The 22,000-nt window shown below is 39.6% G+C and overlaps 1 protein-coding gene and 1 pseudogene across 1 annotated transcript in view; one reads left to right on the forward strand and one right to left on the reverse strand.

Moving 5' to 3' along the window:
- Positions 1-5,284: 5,284 nt before the first annotated feature.
- RECK (reversion inducing cysteine rich protein with kazal motifs) overlaps positions 5,285-22,000 on the reverse strand; it is a 113,264-nt gene continuing 96,548 nt past the window's right edge. The window contains exons 17-21 of the mRNA XM_077147728.1: positions 11,889-12,081; positions 10,438-10,648; positions 8,847-8,920; positions 7,896-8,051; positions 5,285-6,966 (exon numbers count right to left, since the gene is read on the reverse strand). Of these exons, the coding sequence (XP_077003843.1) occupies positions 6,745-6,966; positions 7,896-8,051; positions 8,847-8,920; positions 10,438-10,648; positions 11,889-12,081 (856 nt within the window). The 3' untranslated portion in view covers positions 5,285-6,744. The remainder of the gene's footprint in view (positions 6,967-7,895; positions 8,052-8,846; positions 8,921-10,437; positions 10,649-11,888; positions 12,082-22,000) is intronic.
- LOC143660350 (deleted in azoospermia-like pseudogene) lies at positions 17,867-19,328 on the forward strand (annotated as a pseudogene).

Raw genomic sequence — 22,000 nt, forward strand, 5'->3', positions numbered from 1 at the left:
CAGATGGGTGGCTAAACAAGCTGTGGTATATACATACAATGCAGCTGTAAGAGAGAATAAAAAGTCATGAAGCATGTAACAATGCTGATGGACCTTGAGACATTATGTTGAGTGAGATTAGCCAGAAACAAAAGGACAAATACTGTATGGTCTCACTGATAGGAACTAACATTAATGAATGAACTTGGAGAATTTCAGTTAAGAACAAAGATCATCAGGAGATAGAAATAGGGTAGATATTGGGTAATTGGAGCTGAAGGGATACAGATTGTGCAACAGGACTGATTGTAAAAATTCAGAAGTGGATAACACAATACTTCCCAATTGTAGCACAATAATGTTAGTATACCGAATGAAGCTGAATGTGAGAATGATAGAGGAAGGAGGGCTAGGGGCACAAATGAAACCAGAAGGAAAGATAGACAATAAAGACTGAGATGGTATAATCTAGGAATGCCTAGAGTGTACAATGATAGTGACTAAATGTACAAATTAAAATGTTTTTGCATAAGGGAAAACAAAGGAATGTCAATATTGCAGGGTGTTGAAAATAGATGGTACTTCATGTTTTAAAACTAGCTTATGGGGTGGGCCATGGTGGCTTAGCAGGCAGAGTTCTTGCCTGCCATTCTGGAGACCCGGGTTTGATTCCTGATGCCTGCCCATGCAAAAACAAAAAACAAAAACTAACTTACGTGCAAGACTAAAGCAAAAATTGTTTATTTGGTACAAAATTTATATTTTGACTAGTGCATTTCCTAATATAACTTATATGGACAGTTTAATTGAATATTTTAAGTATATGGAACCTTGAATAGGGCATGAGATTTTGTTTTGGTATAACTCATCTGTCCATACCATAGATAAAAGGAGCATCAGACACAAGGTTTCACAGTCACACAGTCACCTTACGAAAGCTATATCATTATACAGTCATCTTTAAGAAACATGGCTACTGGAACACAGCTCTACAGTTTCAGGCACTTCCCTCTAGCTTAATACACCTTACTCTAAAAAGGTGATCTCTATATAATGCGTAAGAATAACACATTCTGTAGGTTTGTCCAGAGGGATGCCCTGATAAATCCCAGAGTGATTTGAACAATGCATAAAAAAGTACTTGTAAAGTTCCCTTGGGGAAATGGTGAGAAAGAGGGAAAATTCAACTTCCCCTTTTGGAGAACTCTTGATATTTTCGCAAGCAGCAGGGACAACCAAATCTAATAGGCCAAGCCCTCAATCTTAGTTTTTTCCTATGAAACTTATCCCCAGTAAGGACAGACTAAGCCTATTTAAAACTGGGCCTAAAAGTCACCCCCAGAGAACCTCTCTAGTTGCTCATATGTGGCCTATCTCTCTCTCAGCCAACATGGCAAGCAAACTCACTGCCCTCCCCCTCTCTACGTGGGACATGACTCCCAGGGGTGTAAACCTCCCTGACAACGTGGAACAGAAATCCTAGAACGAGCTGGGACTTATCATCAAGAGATTGAGAAAACCTTCTTGACCAAAAGGGGGAAGAGAAAAATGAGACAAAATAAAGTGTCAGTGGCTGAGAGATTTCAAACAGAGTCGAGAGGTTATCCTGGAGGTTATTACGCATTATATAGAGATCCCCTTTTTAGAGTAAGATGTATTAAGCTAGAGGGAAGTGCCTGAAACTGTAGAGCTGTGTTCCAGTAGCCATGTTTCTTGAAGATGACTGTATAATGATATAGCTTTCGTAATGTGACTGTGTGACTGTGAAAACCTTGTGTCTGATGCTCCTTTTATCTATGGTATGGACAGATGAGTAAACATATGGATTAAAAATAAATAAATAATAGGGGAACAAATGTTAAAATAAAAATAATATATATATTGGATAGATGGAAATACTAGTGGTCAATGAGAGAGAAGGGTAAGGGGTATGGTATGGATGAGTTTTTTCTTTTGTCTTTTTATTTCTTTTTCTGGAGTGATGCAAATGTTCTAAAAAATGATCATAGTGATGAATATACAACTATGTGATGATGTTGTGAGCTACTGATTTGTACACCATGTATGGAATGTTTGTATGTTAAGAATGTATGTGCTTGTATGTTATTGTATCAATAAAAATTTTAAAACATTAAAAAAAATGAGATGACATGTAAAAAGTGCTCTTTAGACATCATTTATTTTAGTGCGTATATGTCACAGTCAGAAACATTATCTACACGGATCACCCCCTTCCCAGCATGTTAGCAAAACTGTCCTATCACTGGAACAAATCCAGATTCTCCTGCTTCTGTACCTTTGCTTAATAAAGCCATATCTCCTGCTTAGAAAGCATTTCCTTGAAGCCATCTAGCAGACCCTTCCTGTTTCTTCCAGGCCAGCTCAAATAAAACTCTAAGAAGCCTTCTGACTTCTCCCTCGTTAGATTTCCTCTCCCTATCCTCTCATGGCACGTTGCTTGTTCAGTTAGATCAACTACTCCAATCTGTTTTGTACAGGCAAACCCTAACTAAGGGTAATGGCACTGAGAGTCTCTTAGTTGACAAATTTTCTTACTAGAAACAAGTTTCCTGAAACTTGTATTGAGAATGTTGTAATGACTGTCTGTGACTGATGCCAATAGTGACACCATGCGCAGGTCACTGACTTGCTGAGAAGTGAGTCTCACCTATGTTGGGGGCATAAAGACCAGACCTCCAACACTCTACTCTAGCCTAAGCTAGGAGAAGCAGAGGAGGCTTTGTATTGGAGATAGGATTTAGGATTAAAATGTAAAAATAGCCAGGAGAGAAGCCTTAGGAATGAAATGAGATTGTTTGAATGATTGGCGATAACTAATAAAGTTATGAATCAGGCAGAGATGTTATAGGGGTTCCACTACCAAGCTGGAAAACAGAAGTCCACATAACACAGTCAGGGGTCAGTTACCAGAAAAAAATTAAACTGTTTTCATATTTATATTCTAACAAATTGAGACACTCCTAAAAATACTGGTTTTATTGAGGTAAATGCTGTTGTGGCCAACACAACAGGGCTTTGTCTTCCTATCACCCTACTGAACCTTGACTTGGTTTGGGCAACAAGGCGTACAGTCCCCAGATTAAGCCAACTATGGCAAACCTGTTCCACTTGGCCAGACTCAGGTGGGCATGACTCAGTCCTTGCCAAGGAGACAGAAGGAGAACTGTGAAGAGATTTCTGAGAAATAATTTTCTTACTCATAAGAGGTTCAAACAGCAAAAGGAGAAGGCACTGTGGCTCTTGTCTTCTTTCTTCTTGCTTAGAATTCTTGCATGAGGATGTGATATTTGGAGCTTGGCTTGGAGTTGAGACAGTCACCATGAAACCCTGAGGACAGAGCTGCAATCTCTTTATCATAAATATAAAATGAGGATTTGGTGGCACAAATGACTGATCCTTGGCCTACAGAAAAATGATGACTTATGAGAGAGCAACTATTTAGTGTTATCCCATGACAATCAAGTCTTAAGTCAGTGTCCTCTGTCATAAGCCCTTAGGAAGTTCCCTGGTAGAGCTGGCACTGGAGCTAGGCATACAGGAAGCAATCTTCCCCAAGCTGGGGAATCTTGGTCAAGTTGGCCTGCTTTTTTTTATTAACTGATTTAAATTTTCTGCACTTATCATAGTCTCTCCTCTTCAAGGCCATTTTTGCTCGGGGGATAACATAATTATTTCATCATTAGTTAATTACTCTGGATAATTTGCTTTTTCAATAGGTCGATCTTATAAAGCACCCTATTGGTTGAGTTATGGACTCTGCTACCTAATGTACAGACGCCTCTAGGCATGTGTCTGGCCTGCAGGTGCAGTGCCACTGAGTGCTTACAGATCGGATTGGGTCGGGTCTAATGGCCTGTCAGTGATGCACACTCTCCAGTGGACATAGCTAGCCGAAGGCTTCTTCTAGGAACATAATTCTTTCCCATGGGAAATCCATTTCCTCTGGTTTAGATGGGCTGAAACTCCCTTGAACTTCCCTCCTCTGACATAGAGGTGGGCATTTGGCCCAGACAAGGTCCATGATCCTCTTGGAGTCCATTCCTGCCCAATCACTTACTATGGACTCAAAAGAGAGCCTATTTCATCTGTCTTTTCAGTAAATTGAATTCATTACTGATGGCCATAGAAGCTTTTTCACGATACTTTCTCACCCTCTAAATTATCTTCCTCCTACTGAACTGCTTTCTCCTGGACTTCCAAGCCATTCTTGCTACTAGCCTCTCAGAATTAAATGGGGAGGGGACATATACCATATTTCTCTCTTTCCCCCATAGCCCCGGGTCTCTTCCGAAGAATCTTGATTTGATGCCTCTCCCAAACTGACATTCTCAGTACTCATATGCTGTCTGTGCAGAATGCCAGAAATCTATCCAGCAGGGGCTCCATCCTGCTCTGATGCTGGGAAACCACTGACAAGCTGTCTTCACGGCAGCCTAGGTGGGCTCACCACAGCAGCTCATAATCAATGAGCGTTATCTATTTGAACTGACCTGCTGGACTTGTTTTTTCCCATAACCATCTTCAGAGTCCTCATGATTGTTTCCTCAGAGATCTTTCCCTGCCTTGGATATACCCATAACCCCTTCCTCCAAACCCTCTTTCATTTTTTTTATTGCTTTTCCAGACCATGAAACCTCTACTGCTTTTCTAATAAAAAAATCACATCATTCTCAGCTATCTTCTATATGATGAGAGGATTTCTGTGATGGACTGTATTATTGTTCAAAAGACCTAATGTTCTTTCCCCTGCCCCTACCTCCTACCCTTTCCCCCAAACACTATCTATGATTATACATCCTCACCTTGTTGAACTCAGGAGTGACCACATGACTTGCTTTGGCCAGTAAAATATAGATAGAAATGACAGGGTCACTTCTGAGCAGTGACCTAGGAGCCAGCTTGTGGTTTTCACTGTCTCTTTTCCCCCCTTGCCAGGACAGTGAATGGGTCTTGGAGTGAAGAGCCACAGCTGACCTACAATGGATGTGTGGGGTGAGCAAGGTATAAGTCTTTTTGTAAGTCACTGAGATTTTGGGAAATTAGCCTAAACTGATTGATACAACTTCTCAGGTCCTGATCAACAAGCCTTGTGTCTCCATATTCCAAAGTTCTCTCTGCCCAAGGCAGTGGGAAGCAGAAGAGGGCCTGAAGCTCTCTTCATCCTGAATGCCTAAGGCAGAAGTCTTTTGTATTTGACTTTCTGCCACTGCAGCCCTCAGGACACTTGTAGGTCTGGTCACACCAGCTCTGCTCTAGCTGGCCTGCTCTCCCAGACCCTAGGCCTAGGATAACAGGACTCCAGGACTTCTCACCCCAGAGCAAAGAACACATATCTCCCAAAAATGATCAATGGCTTCATTTTAAATTTCCATATTGCTTGGAAGTGTACAAGACCATATAAAGTTATTTTTTATTAAAATAGAAAAGTTTCCAATATTATTGCATTGAAGACTTTTACACAGAAAAAAAGAAATTGCAACAAACATGCTACATCAGCACTGAGATATTCTGAAAGCTTTAAGTGCCCACTTTTAAACATTTTGGTATAATAAGCATATCCCCATATATTTCAGAGGGTACTAAATTATAATACTGAAAAAATACTTGATGTAAAATCTAAGTTCAGGTGCATACAAACAAGAAATATTTCACTGAATAGCTTATTTCAAACTGTGAAACACATTCAAAGAACTCAATTTCTTAGACAACATGCAAATATTTTAACACTTAAATTGACATTTATAAATATATAAACCACAATTCTTTATAATTCTATATCAAAAGAGAAAGTCAGACAGAACAGTTATCTACATTGTGCATATCACAAAAAGCAATTGTGTCTTCACGAACGGAAAGCACTGAGTTAACACATATGATTGTCATTTTACAAATATGGCTATTTACCTCCTTCAGAATAAAACAGAAAACTCCTGTATTATTTCTATGAACTACTAATTATTTCATTTTTTGGCAATTATATAAGTAGCAGCAATTGGTTTAAAGATTGATGTTTAAAAACTCTAAATTTAACTCACATGAAAACTGAAGAATATATATCCGGTTAATATGAAAACTGCATAATGCAAGACACATTGATGCCATGCAACTTCTCCCCTTCATGAAAGTCACGGACACATAATCAGGGAGTGTCATTCAGTCAGCTTTCTTTTGCTTAACATTTTAGGTGGGTTCCTGAATTAAATTTCTGTAAATTTATTTCAATTTGCCTGATGATTTACACTATCATTTCCAAGATTAATCTTTATTTCATGCTTTCATAGCAGTAACTCTTTGCTGTGACCCTCAGCTTCTAAATGGAGTAGGTAATTATCTGTAAACAAACATACCTGGGGAGCCTTAATACTTAAAGGAACTCTAAAATGAAATTTCTGTGATAAGAAACCTCTAATAAAGCAGTATGTCATCTAAAAATGGTTCATTTCACTTATTAGCAATATTAAATTTGTTTAGAGTGGGGGACCCATCAAATGAACAAAATGTAAATCATAAGGCAGAAAGAGATATCCTTTTCTCATTAGTATTTGGAATAAAATATTTGAACATTTTTAAAAACAAAATGAAACCCTACTGACATCGGTAGATTTAAAAGAAAATACTGTTTGGTGAATAGAGGTGACATGTGCTTTTACTAGGCCACTATTCAACTACAAACCAGCAGTCCTGAATGTCTGTCGCAAAGTAGAGAACAGAATGAGGAACATTATATGCACCTTTCATGGGCAGTCACTTACACGTCCAGAGAAAGTGCAAGGCGAGGCCCAGGCTTAAGAGGAAGAAGCAGGAGTGGCATTGAGATCTGGCCCTGATGCCAGCTGATGGCACGCTGTTGGAGACCTGTACCTGGGAAATGATGAGGGCAGAGAGAGGGACATGGGATGCCAGCGTAGGGCTGTCAGAGTTGATGAGGGATTCAATCTTCTCTGCTTCTTTGTTGCAAGCCTCAATCTGGGAGAGGAAAATCAGATTCTCTTAATATAAAACAGTAGCCTCTGTGTAAAATCATGTCAGGCAAATTCCATATATATCCCTAGACATAATACAACCTCAAAGAGAGTATGCTTTCTCTTTATCCCTTTTTTCTTAGCCAAAACATTTTATTATATTCATCATTTATTACATAAATAATACCAGCACTAAATGGAAACCAAATCAGAAGAGAAATGATCTACAATGCCACTGTCCTAGTCAATCAGCAATTTTCATTATTCAATAATCATGTCCACTTCTTACCCACATTTACACATTATCTTTACATGGTTGAATATAGTCATAGGGAGTACACTGCCAACTCCTATTTAAATATGAGGATGAAAACAATTAGACTTAATGAGATTTCTAATGATGGCAATGAATAAACCATTTGCATTTATCCCCTTCACTTGAGTCTCACTACTTGGAAGCTGAAACTTGGGTCTAAATGAGTTGAGGTGCCACATGCCTCCAGAGTATAAGAGTAAATAGACTGGAGTCTATCCTGGCTCTCACTGTGCCAGTTTCCTCCTTCTTCTGGACTTTGGCCACCCCACCCACATGACAAGCAGATCAGGTTCAATGATTTCTCAGCTTGCTCTAATCTCTGCACATTCTGAGTCACAGTACCTACCTTAATCCCTCCCCCCTCCCAGCTCCTTACATTCTGCTGCCAAAGGAGTACACACGTGTAGGCAGCTTTCCTGGAAATGTGCTCACGTGGTACAGCTGTGTCCCTCAGGGACTGCTGTGCTTTTCTCCCTTCTGCCCTATCAAACTTCCCAAAGGCTGCCATTTCCTCATGCTCCTGGCCCTTCCTACAGATTCTGGTTTGTGTCCACACCCTTCTAAATCCACCAAAGTTGAAGGTGAAAAGATTGGTTCATAGTGTGTGTGGACCTCACCTGCAAGGCTTTCGGAGAATGATCTACAGGAATGATCAGGATCACGATTTCGGATTCAATGCTGAGGTACCCAAACACATCACACTGGGGGACAGACACATGCATGCGGATTTTCTGAAGTATTTCTAGAACGGCTATTGGCTTTTTGTTTGTTACCTAGAAAGAGGGAAAAAAATTATGTTACCTGAAACAAAAGGAGTTCCTTATTACTACCTAAACTACCTTAATCTGGGCTGTTTTAACCAGGACTCGCCTAGGCTGAATTCTGAATCTCCAGAGTCCATTACAATGGAGTTTTGCCTGACTGTGGAGCTTTGTAGCCAAGATGAATAATCTCACCAGAAGCTTTTGTTCTGAGCCAGAGGTTCAAGGAGATAAGGTCTTCCTGTAAAAATACAGGTGTTTTAATCAGAATGGGGAGAATTCTCTAGGTAGTTGCAGATGTTAGATGCTACATTCCTGGAGCCCTGTCTCTCCAAAAGTGAGCATCAAAAGTGATGGAAGGAAAAAGGGCAAGAGGTAAACCCATCATGGGAGGGTAGTAGGCTCAGGCTCTGCAAGTACCCCACATGAGGAATAAGAGCCAGTGTAATGGGGGGTAATGCTGAAATCAGTCTGGGCATCTACTAGCCACTGGCCGCCTGGTTTTGCCTTCAGCTCTTCACCATGCCTACCATGCCAGCAGGGGACCCTTTATAAAAAGGCGTTAGGCTGACTGTGATGTGCAGAGGCGAAGTCATCAGCCAACCGGGGAGAGGAACACAGCACCAGGAGTCAGGCCTGGGTTCAGACCCTAACTCAGCTAATTATGAGCTGTATGGCAGTGAACAAGTTGCTTCTCTGAAAATTAGTTTTTCAGCTGTAAATGGGGACAATATGCTCTACCCTGTGGGATTACTGAGAAGTTTAGCAAAAAGGTATGAACAGTACCTGGCATATAAGGCAATTTACCTTAGCAATAGTATCCAGTTTTTCTTTGTCGAATAAAACTCTTAACATCCCAGCACACAATGGGCAACAAGCACCTGTAAAATAGAAACTATTTTCTATGTGTTCAGAATGAGAAACAAGGAGTATTCAAAACAGTTGGTGAAATCATCAACCCTTCATTTTGTATTAGGAGAGTTACAGCTGCCCTTGATGGCCAACCTGGTCCTAACATGTTCCCTGATCCACCGGGGGTCCCATAATCTATACATTTAACAGAATCTTTCTTTCCTACGTTTGTGCTTTCATCCTCGACACCTCCAGGTGAGGCAGCTGTGGTGCAGGACAGCACAAACGGAGTTAGCTTTCAAGAAGACTTGGGGTCTCGGTCTTCCTCTTCCTCATAACTCACTATGTGATCCTGGGCAAGTGCTTTTCCTGGGCCTTTGTTTTCCTGTCTGTAAAATGAGGGAGCTTGTGTTTCCAGGTTCCACAAGTATTTGCTTCAAATTTAATTTTAAAAATTATTTTAAACTGTTAAACAAACTATAAAAAAATAGGCATAATTAAATGAAATATTGTGTTACATTTTAACACAGTGGTGATCATTAACCAACAAACCTCCCCACCTCAGTCACTCCCTATCCTTTTTCCTTTTCATTTCTTTGCACTTGTGGTCAACTGCCTTGGTCTGGATTGCATGGTAACTGTATTTGGTTTGTTCCCTCCCTCAGAATGTTTTCTCCAGGAAGGAAGAGGCTTTGTTTTGCTCACTGCTGTCTCCAGTGCCAAAAGAGTGTCTGGCATGTAGGTGAAGCTCAACAAATATTTGATCAATTAACGGATGAAGAATGAACTTGTTAGACTCCAAGTTAACCTGATCTGTGCAGATTTGGAATAAAGCCTCTTCCATCACTTCTGTTTAACTGAAGAGTGTGAGTCTATAAGGTAGGCAGTTTAAAAAAACTGTTATGACTTACAAGTATCTGAATGAAACAAGACTTTCTTGATTATATGCAACGCAGTAATTAAATTAGACACTAAGGCTAATCTAAGACAACTATCTTGTTTCTTTCAATTTCAAATGTTTGTAGTCTCAAAATTACTTCAATTATTCATTCATTAACTATTAATTTATTAACTTTATAATAACTAAACACAAATTTGAACTCATAACAATTCTAGTAACTGAATATAGCTTTATCTGATATATATTGGTGTTTGGTATAAGATTTTGCTTGAAAAAAGTCTGCTGCATTGTTTGAAAATCACTGGACCAGAGGATGTCTAAGGTAATCTGTAGCTTTTAAGATCAACCCAGAGTAACATACTCTTTTTTTTTTTTGGCATGGGCAGGCACTGGGAATTGAACCCGGGTCTCCGACATGGCAGGTAAGAACTCTGCCTACTGAGCCACCACGGCCCACCCAATATCAACCCAGAGTAACGTACTCTTAACAGAAGTAATGCAGTTTTCTATATTTGAGAATTGACATTTTTGAAAAATGTAAATAAATTAGTCAACTCCATTCTCCTCACTGATTCATTTTCTGGAGGCAGACAAGCAAGTCTTCCCAATCTCACCCCTGCCCCACCCTAAATATTGCCAGCCTACCAGGTGGGATGATGGGTTTGCACCCAGTGACCAAAAGAGGAGGACACTTGACAGCAGCACACTCAGCAACAGAACTGTACTCTGAGAGGACCCCGACAGCCTGGCAGGGGCCATGGTAATCGACCGCCACACGATCCGAGTAGGCAGCACACATGCTGCTGTAGGTCTCACCATTGTGCCCACAGACAGGCTTCGTGGCTCTGCAGAACGGCTGAAGGCAAACAAATCACATTTAGCCTGGACGTCTATGGTGTACTCTGCCTAACCTAGAGGACAGAGCAGGTTTTCCTATTTTAAGAACCGAGAAAGAAACAGGCATAAATTCTAGGGACTTTCTTAAGTTGGCTCCCTTAAGTAGACTGAATGGGGGACAACAGTGCCATCCCAAGATGAGCTGAATAGATTACTTTTCTCAGCCTCTCTGGGACTTGGTGCTCATTCCAGTGAACACCCCATCCAGATTTCCATTAATATTCCAAGAGTGCCTGTTTGAAGAAAAAATTGATCTTAATGCAGGCACAGGGAGTTTATCATTTCACACTGGCTATAAGATAGATCAAGATAGACTCTTGATCCACTGGGAAGGTTAGGAAGATGTCAGAGAAAAATCGTAAGCAGGAGAGGGAAGAAGTAGGACGAGAAGACAGAATTCAGAACAGAAGATATAAATGCAATCATAACAGAAGATGTGGGAGAAAACAAGCCTAGGAAAGACGAGCTAAAGGGATTTTTCTGACCGTGAAGACCAGAGAATGAGAAGCAATCATGCCAGGTGTTAGCTGGTTGTAGGCAGGGGATTACAGATCCAAACATGGGAATCTCCCAAGAAGGATGGCCAGCACACAGAGCAGTGGTGCATGTGGGATAGCCCAATGGAGCTGTCCTTAGGGGCTTATTTTTAATATGAATGCAGATTGCCAAACCCCAAAAGACTGTGAGATAAACTGATGTAAAAAGATAATGGAAAATAAAATTGGTTTTTCTCCTTCAAAAAAAAAAAGATATTAAGCCTTGGAGAAATTTTCAATCATTTTTCAGTTCCATGGGAGGTGGAATTATAATAGGAAGGGAAAAAAAAACTCTTTTTGGTTATTTTAATTCACATTCTTCCTGATTACTTTTATAATGAGTGCCCACAGAACTATGGGAAGAGAAACAGGTGCTGACCATGTCAGGGTGTGAAACTGTAAATTCTTTTCCTTGGCTGTAAGACACCATGCTAAGCTTACTTGAATATTGTATGAGCGAAGGCATACACACTAGTAAGACAGCCTCCAGAATAAGGAAAAGAATTCTTGGGATGGTTCATTTTTAGTGGAGGACTGAGTTCTCTACATTTGACAGGATTCACAGAAGACCCATAAGAGGTCTTACTATTGATCCATCTGTCAAAGATCATAAGCTGATTTTTATGCTTTGCATACTTAGGTTTGTCAGTCACACAACTGTACCTGGCACAGGCCTTTGTAAGAGAGGCTTTTCCCCCTTTGGTACAAAGTGCAGAGATTGCTGTGCTCCATGTGGTCTGTGTCACAAACAGGGTCGCGGGCCTGGTCACACGTGAGCTGTCTTGGCACACACTCATATTGGCTACATCCAAATTTATCAAATGTTGTCAGGCAGACTTGTGGTTTGGGTATGCACCTGAAAAACATGAATGCAGCACCATGAGCCTATCTAGAGAGGGGCTGGCAAAGCAATGGGCTATAAACTGGAAACAGTCCCTATTCCTGAGGAGCTTATGCAGAGTGGAAGAGTCAAGCATGCATATAGAGTAGGCTACAAGGTAAATAATTATAAACAAAATACTTGTGGGAATGAGTGGTTCTAATTGGGGAGCCTGGAGACAGCATCCAGGAGAGGGTAGTGTTCCACCTGGAATGCCGGAGTACAAGGAGGGCCACACAGGTAGGTCCGGCAGAGGATGCAGCCTGAACAATCGTATGATGCTTCTCAGAGTGCGGTGCTGAGAGAAATGGCAGGTGACCCTGATGACAGGGGCAAAGGATGCATGGGATAGAAGTGGCATGAGATAAAGCTACACAGGGGGGTTGGGGCCTTGTAGTAAATAACAAAAGAAACATTTTCAGGTCCTTACTCTTCAGCTTGATTATTATGAGTCTATCTCAAGAGAGGGCTTCATTTTATGTCCTGAAAAATTCAAGTTTCTGCCCCTACAGGGCTGAGGACCTGACTCTGGTCAGTTGCAAATCTGCTGAGAGAATGCCACCCACTGAAGCTGGTCTTTCCTAGTAATATCTAGACCTTGTTTCATTCTTAATTCCTGAACTTCTTCAGAGTGGCTAGAGATTATGACTTTTTTATTAATCTTTTTGGTTTTTCCAATTTACATAAAAGCTGTATATAACTTTCCATAATTTGATAAGACCTATTAAAACGTTTAGCTTTCACTGGTATTTTAAGTACTAGGATGTATAAATAGTTTGTAAAATAAAAGGGGAAGGGAGGACTTCCAGGAGGATAATGGAATAGGATAGGCAGAACTTACTCCTCCACCATAAAACAACTAGAGAACAGGTAGAAAATGATCAAAGCAGCAGTTCTGGAGCCTGGGTGACCAGAGAAGGACCTCTGCATTGCATAAGGAAGACTTGGATGGAAAAGCAGAGAAACTACACCTGAGAAATGGGTGAATGAACTCAATGTCGACTACCCCTAAGATCTGCCACAGCGTGGCCAGATCAGGGAGCTTAAAAGCAGCACACCCCTGGTTCGGAGAGGTAGGTGAGGCATTCCTCTTAGTCCTGCAGCCTAGCTTTCCATGTAGGAACCCAAGAACCAGTAGACTCATTTTATCCACAGAGACCATGCTGCAGCACACAGTATCTACCCCCGTCCCTGAGGCAGGCTGCTGAGGGTGCCAAGACTTGAGGGTGTCTGGGAAGCCCTCCCCTTGGGAGGAGAGTGGGATGCCCAGCAGAGCCAATCTGACACTCTGGTCCCGCTGCCTCGATTCTTTATACACAGGGGCTCAGGGTGCTCACTGCATACATGAGCAGAGAGGTGGGGGCAAAGCAGCTGCATCGCAACTGCAGGCACACTTCCTCCACCCCTGAGGTGGTTTTGCTGGACAGCAAAAAACCAGAAAACTCCTGGTTTGGCTGTTGGCTGATGAAGTAGAATTTCCTAGAACTGCAGCCCAGAGTCTTTCACACAAGAGTCTGGGAATCACAGACAAGCAACTATACGCTAATAAACTAGATAACATAGATGAAATGGACAACTTCCTAGAAAAGCATAAACAATGAACATTGACTTGAGAAGAAACAGACAACTTCAACAAACCAACCACAAGTAAAAGGATTGAATAGATCATCAAGAAGCTCCCCAAATAGAAAAGTCCAGGACCAGATGGCCACAGATGTGAATTCTACCAAGCATTCAAGAAAGAATTAGTACCAATCCTGCTCAAACTCTTTAAGAAAACTGAAGAGGAGAGAAAGCCACCTAACTAATTCTAAGAAGTCAACATTACCCTAATACCAAAGCCAGACAAAGATACTACAAGAAAAGAAAATTACAGACCAATTTCTCCAATGAATATAGATGTAAAAATCCTCAAAAAATACTTGCAAATTGAATCCAGCAGCACATTAAAAGAATTATATACCATGACCAAGTGGGATTTATTCCAGGTATGTATGGCTGTTTCAACACAAGAAAAGCAATTACTCTAATACACCATATCAATAAGTTAAAGCAGAAAAACCACCACATCATCTCGATTGAGACAGAAAAGGCATTTGACAAAATTCAACATCCTTTCTTGATGAAAACACTTCAAAGGATAGGAATAGAAGGGAATTTCCTCAACACAATTAAGGGAATATATGAAAAACCCAAAGCTAATATCATCCTCAATGGGGAAAGACTGAAGCTTTCCCTCTAAGATCAGGAACAAGGCAAGGTTGCCCAATGCCACCACTATTATTCATCATTGTGGTGGAGGTACTAGCCAGAGAAATTAGACAAGAAAAAGAAATAAAGGACATTCAAATTGGGAAGGAAAAAATAAAACTCTCACTGTTTGTAGATGATATGATACTATATGTCAAAATCTACAGTGAAGTTATTAGAGCTAATAAATAAGTATAGCAAAGTGGCAGGGACAAGATCAAAACCCCCAAATCAGTAGTGTTTTCATATGCTAGTAATGAGCAATCTGAGGAGGAAACTAAGAAAAAAATTCCATTTACAATAGCAACCAAAAGAATCAAATGTTTAGGAATAAATTTAACTAAGGATATAAAAGACCTATACACAGAAAACTATAAGAAATTGCTAAAAGAAATCATGGAAGGCCTAAATAAATGGAAGGGCATATCATGTTCATGGATTAGAAGACTAAATATAGTTAAGATGCCAGTTCTACCCAAACTGATTTATAGATTCAATGCAATTACCAATTAAAATCCCAAAAACTTACTTTGCAGAAATAGAAAAATAATAACCAAATATATTTGGAAGGGCAGGATACTCTGAATAGGTGAAGTGGAACATCTCACACTACCTGACCTTAAAGCATATTACAAAGCTACAGTGGTCAAAACAGCATGGTACTGGCATAAAGACAAATATATTGACCAATGGAATCAAACTGAGTGTTCAGAAATAGACTCTTCTCATCTATGAACGACTAAACTTTGATAAGGTGGTCAAACCAACCCAACCCAACTGGGACAGAACAGTCTCTCCAGTAAATGGTGTTTGGAGAACTGGATATCCATATGCAAAAGAATGAAAGAGGATCCATATCTCATACCCTATACAAAAATTGACTCAAAATAGATCAAAGACCCAAACATTAGAGTTAAGACCTTAAAACTTTTAAGGAAATATCTTACAAATCTTGTGATAGGAGGTGGTTTCCTAGACCTTATACCAAAAGCACAAGCAATGAAAAAGGAAACAGATTAATGGGATCGCCTCAAAATCACCAGACCCATCACACCTACAAGCCAGAGTCTTCGTAGTGGTGTGCAATGTCCATCCCTCACACCTGAGGCCAGAGCTTCCAGCATGCCCAGGGGCCTGCAGCCTTGACTGGATTTTTACCTGGTCTGGACCCAGCATCCCTACAGTGGGATGCTGCAGTCAGGGAGAGGTGGGGAGAGGGAGGGTTGTGGGGAAGAGGTGGCCCAAAAGCACCATATTCTGGGAAGCCTAAGAAAGTGCAGTCTGGCAAGCTGCTGCTCTGCCCAGCATCCAACAGACTTCTGTAAAGGCCCTGGTGTTAGTTTGGCTGGGAATTACTGGCAAACCAAATGCTAAAGACAAGCTTCAATGCAAACCCAAGCAAAAACAAAATAGGAGATGAGCAAGGGAAGCCAACTTTCAAGATAACCATATTAAGATAATCAGATGCCAAGGAAACAGCAAAAAATCACAACCCATATGAAGATGGAAGAATAAGTCAAATGATCAAATTAAAAAGCTGGAGGAGATACAGAATTTGGGATAACTATATCAAAGATGTTCAAAAAACCCCTAAATAACTTAAATGAGTTGGCTAAAGAGATAAAGATATCAAGAAGACACTAGAAGAACATAAAGAATAATTTCAAATAAATAGAAAAATAGCAGATCTTACAGAAATGAAAGATACTGTAGATCAAATTTAAAATATATTGGAGATAAATAACAGCAGATTTGAGGAGGCAGAGGAAAGAATAAGAACCACAGGACAGAGCAAATGAATTCAAATGCACAAAAGAACAAATGGTGAAAAAGACAGAAATTTTTGAATTGGATGTAATGGAAATGATCGAAAACACAAAGTGCACAAATGTAAGAATTATTGTGTCCCAGAAGGAGAAGAATAAAGAGCTAGGAAGATTATTTGAGGAGATGACTGGGTAAAACTTCCCAACTATTAACAAAATACATAAATATATAAATAAAAGAAGCCCAACATACTCCAAATAAATCCAAATAGACCCATTCCAAGACACATACTAATCAGACTATCCATTGTTGAAGAGAGAGTCCTGAGAGCAGCACAGGAAAAGCGATTCACCACATACAAAGGGAAGCCATGTAAGACTAAGCATTAACTACTCATCAGGTGCCATGGATGCAAGCAGTAAGTGGTATGATACATTTAAGATTCTGAAAGAGAAAAATTACCAGTCAAGAATTCTTTATCCAGAAAATCTGTCCTTCAAAAGTGAGGGAGAGTTTAAAATGTTCACAGATAAACAAATGCTGAGAGGATTTGTTATTAAGAGACTTTCCCTGCAAGAAATACTAAAGGGAGTTCTGTTGGTTGAAATAAAAAACAGGGGAGAGAGAGAATTGGAGGAGAACATAGAAATGATCATTATCAGTAAGGGTAGCTAAAAGGATAAAAAGACAGAAAAATACTAGATCTGACCAATAAAAGCCAAGGGGTAAAATGGTTGAAGTAAGGAAAACTTTTACAGTAATAACAATGAATATTAATGGGTTAAACTCCCCAATAAAAAGACAAAGGTTAGCAGAATGGATAAAATAATATAATCCATCTATAGGCTGTTTACAAGAGACTCATTTTAGACCCAAAGATACAAATAGGTTGAAAGTGAATGGATGGAAAAAGATATTCCACACAAGCAATAACCAAAAACAAAAAAACAAACAAACAAGCAAAAAACCCAAAATACAAAGTGGGTGTAGCTATACTTATATCAGATAAAACAGACTTTAAATACAAAGATGTTATAAGAGATAAGGAATTCACCATTAATTCACCAAGAAGAAATAACTATACATTAATTCACCAAGAAGAAATAACAATCATAAATGTTTATGTACCCAATCAAGGTGCTCCAAAGTACATGAGGCAAACACTGACAAAACTAAAGGGAGCAATAGACATTTCTACATTAATAGTGGTTGATTTCAATGCAGCATTTGCTCTCAATAGACAGAATAACTAGACAGAGGATCAATAAGGAAACAGTGAATCTAAATAATAAGATAAATGAATTAGACCTAACAGACATATTTAGATCATTGCATTCCAAAATATCAGGATATACATTCTCCTCTAGTGCTCATGGAACATTCTCCAGGATAGATCACATGCTGGGGCACAAAACAGGTCTTAATCATTTAAAGAAGACTGAAATTGTTCAAAGCACATTCTCTGATCACAACGTAACGAAGTTCGAAATCAATAACCACCGAAGAACTGAACTTTCACAAACACAGGGAGGTTAAACAACACAAACAATCAGTGGGTCAAGGAAGAATTTGTAAGATAAATCAGTAAATACAGAAGACAAATGAAAATAAGAATACAACATGCAGTGTCCGCCTCCTACCCCTTTGCCTCACCACCCATATTTTAGGGCTCCTCAGCCTCCCCGCTCGCCTTTGATTTCCTTTACATGCCTGACTTTTATTCCTTTGCCCATTTGAAGCTGGGCAACAGGCACGAGTAGACCTAGCACCAGCCTCAGGAGTGGTACCAGAAGCACAGGTTCTGCTCCTTGAGCCCCATCGGTGCCATCATGTCTGCTGCAAATCCTGAGACTTCAAACTCAACCGTCTCCAGAGAAGCCAGCACTCAGTCCTCATCAGCTACAACCAGCCAAGGCTATGTTTTACCAGAAGGCAAAATCATGCCAAACACCACTTTTGTTGGTGGAATTGATGTTAGGATGGATGAATCCAAAATTAAAAGTTTCTTTGCAAGATATGGTTCAGTAAAAGAAGTGAAGATAATCATGGATTCAACTGGTGTTTTCAAAGGCTATGGATTTGTTTCATTTTATGACATGGATGTGCAGAAGATAGTAGAATCACAGATAAATTTCCATGGTAAAAAGCTGAAACTAGGCCCTGCAATCAGGAAACAAAGTTTACATGCTTATCATGTGCAGCCATGTCCTTTGGTTTTTAATTCTCCTCCTTCACCACATTTTCAGTGTTTGGAGTAATTCAAATACTGAAACTTATATGCAACCTCCAACCATGATGAATCCTATAACTCAGTATGTTCAGGCATATTCTCCTTATCCAAGTTTATCAGTGCAGGTCATCACAGGATACTGGGTGCCTGTATATAATTACCAGATGCCACCGCAGTGGCCTGCTGGGGAAAAAAGGAGCTATGTTTATGCCTCTGGCTTATACAGCTATTAACTACCACTTTAATGACATTGACCCAGGGACTGAAGTTTTACCAACTGAATGCTCAGTTCATGAAGCTACTCCAGCCTCTGCAAATGGCCCACAAAAGAAATCTGTGGATCGAAGCATACAGACAGTGGTATCTTGTCTATTTAATTCTGGGAACAGACTGGGAAATTCTCTGGCTACCCAAAATGATTACTTTAAGGATAAAAGAGTGCATCACTTTAGAAGAAGTCGGGCAGTACTTAAATCTGTTTGATCCTCTCCTCACTTACTAGTCTCAAAGGCAGTTGCTGGTTTTGAATATTAAGAAGAGACTGAAAGTTTCCCACTATTATAGAAATGCAATTCTGAATTTTGATAAATCACACTCAGACCTTTTGTGCAAGTTGTATTAGATTACCTACTTTTGTTTTACATTGTTTTTGTTTTACAGTCTAATGAACTGTTCTTCATTAGAGGTTTATTTAGAAACTGGTTCTGTGTTGAATACATAGTTGAAAGTAAAAATTAACTGAGACTGAAGGAATAACTTTAAGATTTATCTGTAAGGATTTTTTAATTGAAATTGACATTTTAAGAGCTTAAAAGCAAATACCGATTTTCAAAAAAAATTGCTTTAAAACCCCATTATTTTGAGAGGTCAGAATTTTGACAGTTTGAAGACAAGCATTTCACTTCTCCAACAAGTACTTGCAAACAGTACAATATCTACAATATTATATGCTTTGCATTTGTAATTTGTCTAGAAATTTAACCACAAAAGCAGAGTTTTAAAAACTGCACTTTTAATCAGTGAAACTCAATATATAGCTAGCTTTATTCAAGTATTTCTTAGTTAAACCTGGTAAAACAGGTTCTTTGAAAACAAAAACAGTCCAGTCAATGGATCTTATGTTTATTAGCTTAAAATATTTTATCTGTTATCTAGAATCCACACATAGATGTCCTATTTGTTTGGGGTGGTAATTAGGATAGCTAAAATTCTGGGCCTAATTTTTTTTAAAACAAACTAAACTTTACTAGGTACATAAGTTCTCAGTGAATTACCATTCTCCCATTCTTCTTTCAATACTTTTTTCCTTAAAATGCTAAACTAAATGGCTTTATCTTAAATTGTGCAAAAATATTTGTATTAAAGAATACTGAAAAATTTTTATGTCACTTACAGGTTAATCAGAGTATCTGAAAGGAATTGTTTTTGTAAGAACTTTAAAATATTAGTTATTTGTTATAGAGAAAATCGATTTTTATCTTTGTTTATTAACCTATTATTTTTCTTTTTTAAAGTAAAGTATTCTAGGAGAGTCCAAGTAGGTAGTATTGGATATATGTAAATCACAAAGGTTGTTTAATAAGTATACCCCAAGAGTGTGCTAGAGTCAGAGTTGACAATACATTTCTAGATTATCTGGTCATTTCATTAGACATATATCACGACAAATAGAGCATCAGATCCCCTTGCTGTAACCATATTTTGCTTTCTCAGTCTGTGCTACTATTCCTCTAGCAGGTTTGCTCCTAGAACTGGTGATGGAAAGACAGGAAGCAGCAGTATGAGCAGTTGAAGGATAGCCTGGGAAAGTTAGCAATGGGATAATACCTTTCTAGGGGAAACAGTTGTGTCAGCATCATCTGATCTGCCATGGACATGAGTTTAAAGTGGCTTCCTGGCCTTTTTTCCACTGGCTCCTTCCCTAAAATGTGAAAACTCCTTGATTCCTAACCTAATGCAACTACCATGGGCCATATCACCAATGCCCATCGTGGCCGAATATTTTCATTCTGAATCTGAAGGAAAGAATCTTATCACTTTGAAGGATCTTAAGAGGGCTTTCCTATGCCTCACCATTTTAAATTGCCCTAAAATTTGTCCTTTTAAAAATTCTGACATTCTAATGTATCATTCTGTGATTAAATCTCTAGCTTACTATAAATGGTATCTAGATTCTCAAGAGCCAATTCTAATTATCCCAGTATGACTTTAAAGGAAAGTAAGGGAATATATTTACTGTTTGCTATTTTGTTGGAGTGAAGTATTTAATAGCGTAAGGTAGAAAAAAGAGACAAAGTCCTGAACCTTTCAAAACAGAAAATTAACTTTAAACATAAAGATACATTCCTATTACCTATTGTGGTATTGTCTTTGCATAAATGAATAAATGGAAATGAAACATTAAAAAAAAAACGCTTAGGAATGAGGTGAAGGTGGTGCTGAGAGGGAAATTTATAGCTCTAAAAGCCTGCATTTAAAAGGAAGAAAGAGCTAAAACCAAAGACTTAGCTAACTTACTGAAGAAACTAGAGAAATCAGCAAACTACTAAAGCAAGTACTAAGGAAATAACAAAGATTAAAGCAGAAATAAATGAATTGGAGAATTAAAAAAAACAATAGAATCAATAAAACCAAAAATTGGTTCTTTGAGAAGATCAACAAGATTGACAAACCCTTAGCTAGACTGACAAAGTCAAAAAGAGTCAAGATACAAATAAATAAAATCAGAAATGACTTCCGGAGAAGATGGCGGCTTAGTAAGATGTGCGGGTCTTAGTTCCTCCTCCAGAACAGCTACTAGAGAAGCAGAAACGATACAGAACAGCTCCCGGAGCCACGACAGAGACCAAAAAGACAGCGTACCCCATTCTGGAACGGCTGACTGGCTGGGAGAACCCGCTCTGGTGAGATTGCCGAGGGGGTGCGGGCATCACCGGGCTGGGGCGGCAAGCGGCCGGAGTCCCTCCCTCCCTCCTTCCCAGGCCGGCTGGGAAATTAGGACAGGTGCTCCCCCAAGCCGCGGAGGCCGGCGACCCTCCCCACGCGCAGATCCCCGGGCCGGCTGGGAGATTCGGATTGGCACTCCCCCAAGCCGCTTCGGCTGGCGACCCCCCCCTACAGCGAGAGTTTTCCAAAATTAAAGGAGCCACAGCATCTTTTACTGGTGCGACCCGCAGACAGATGAGCGACACGAGCGCCACCTACTGGGCAGGATAAGAAAAACAGAACCCAGAGATTTCACAGAAAAACCTTTCAACCTGCGGGGTCTTACACCCAGGGAAATCTGATTAAATGCCCAGACGCCAGCAGAAGATAACGGATAATGCTCAGAAAATTGAAAATATGGCCCAGTCAAAGGAACAAACCAATAGTTCAAATGAGATACAGGAGCTGAGACAACTAATGCTGAATATACGAACAGAAATGGAAAACCTCTTCAAAAACGAAATTGATAAATTGAGGGAGGACATGAAGAAGACATGGGTTGAACAAAAAGAAGAAATAGAAAAACTGAAAAAACAATTCACAGAACTTATGGGAGTGAAGGATAAAGTAGAAAAGCTGGAAAAAACAATGGATACCTACAATGGTAGAATTAAAGTGACAGAAGCTAGAATTAGTGAATTGGAGGATGGAACATCTGAATTC

The sequence above is a fragment of the Tamandua tetradactyla genome, chromosome 2 (assembly GCF_023851605.1).
Source record: "Tamandua tetradactyla isolate mTamTet1 chromosome 2, mTamTet1.pri, whole genome shotgun sequence".
In the NCBI taxonomy this organism is placed as follows: Eukaryota; Metazoa; Chordata; class Mammalia; order Pilosa; family Myrmecophagidae; genus Tamandua; species Tamandua tetradactyla.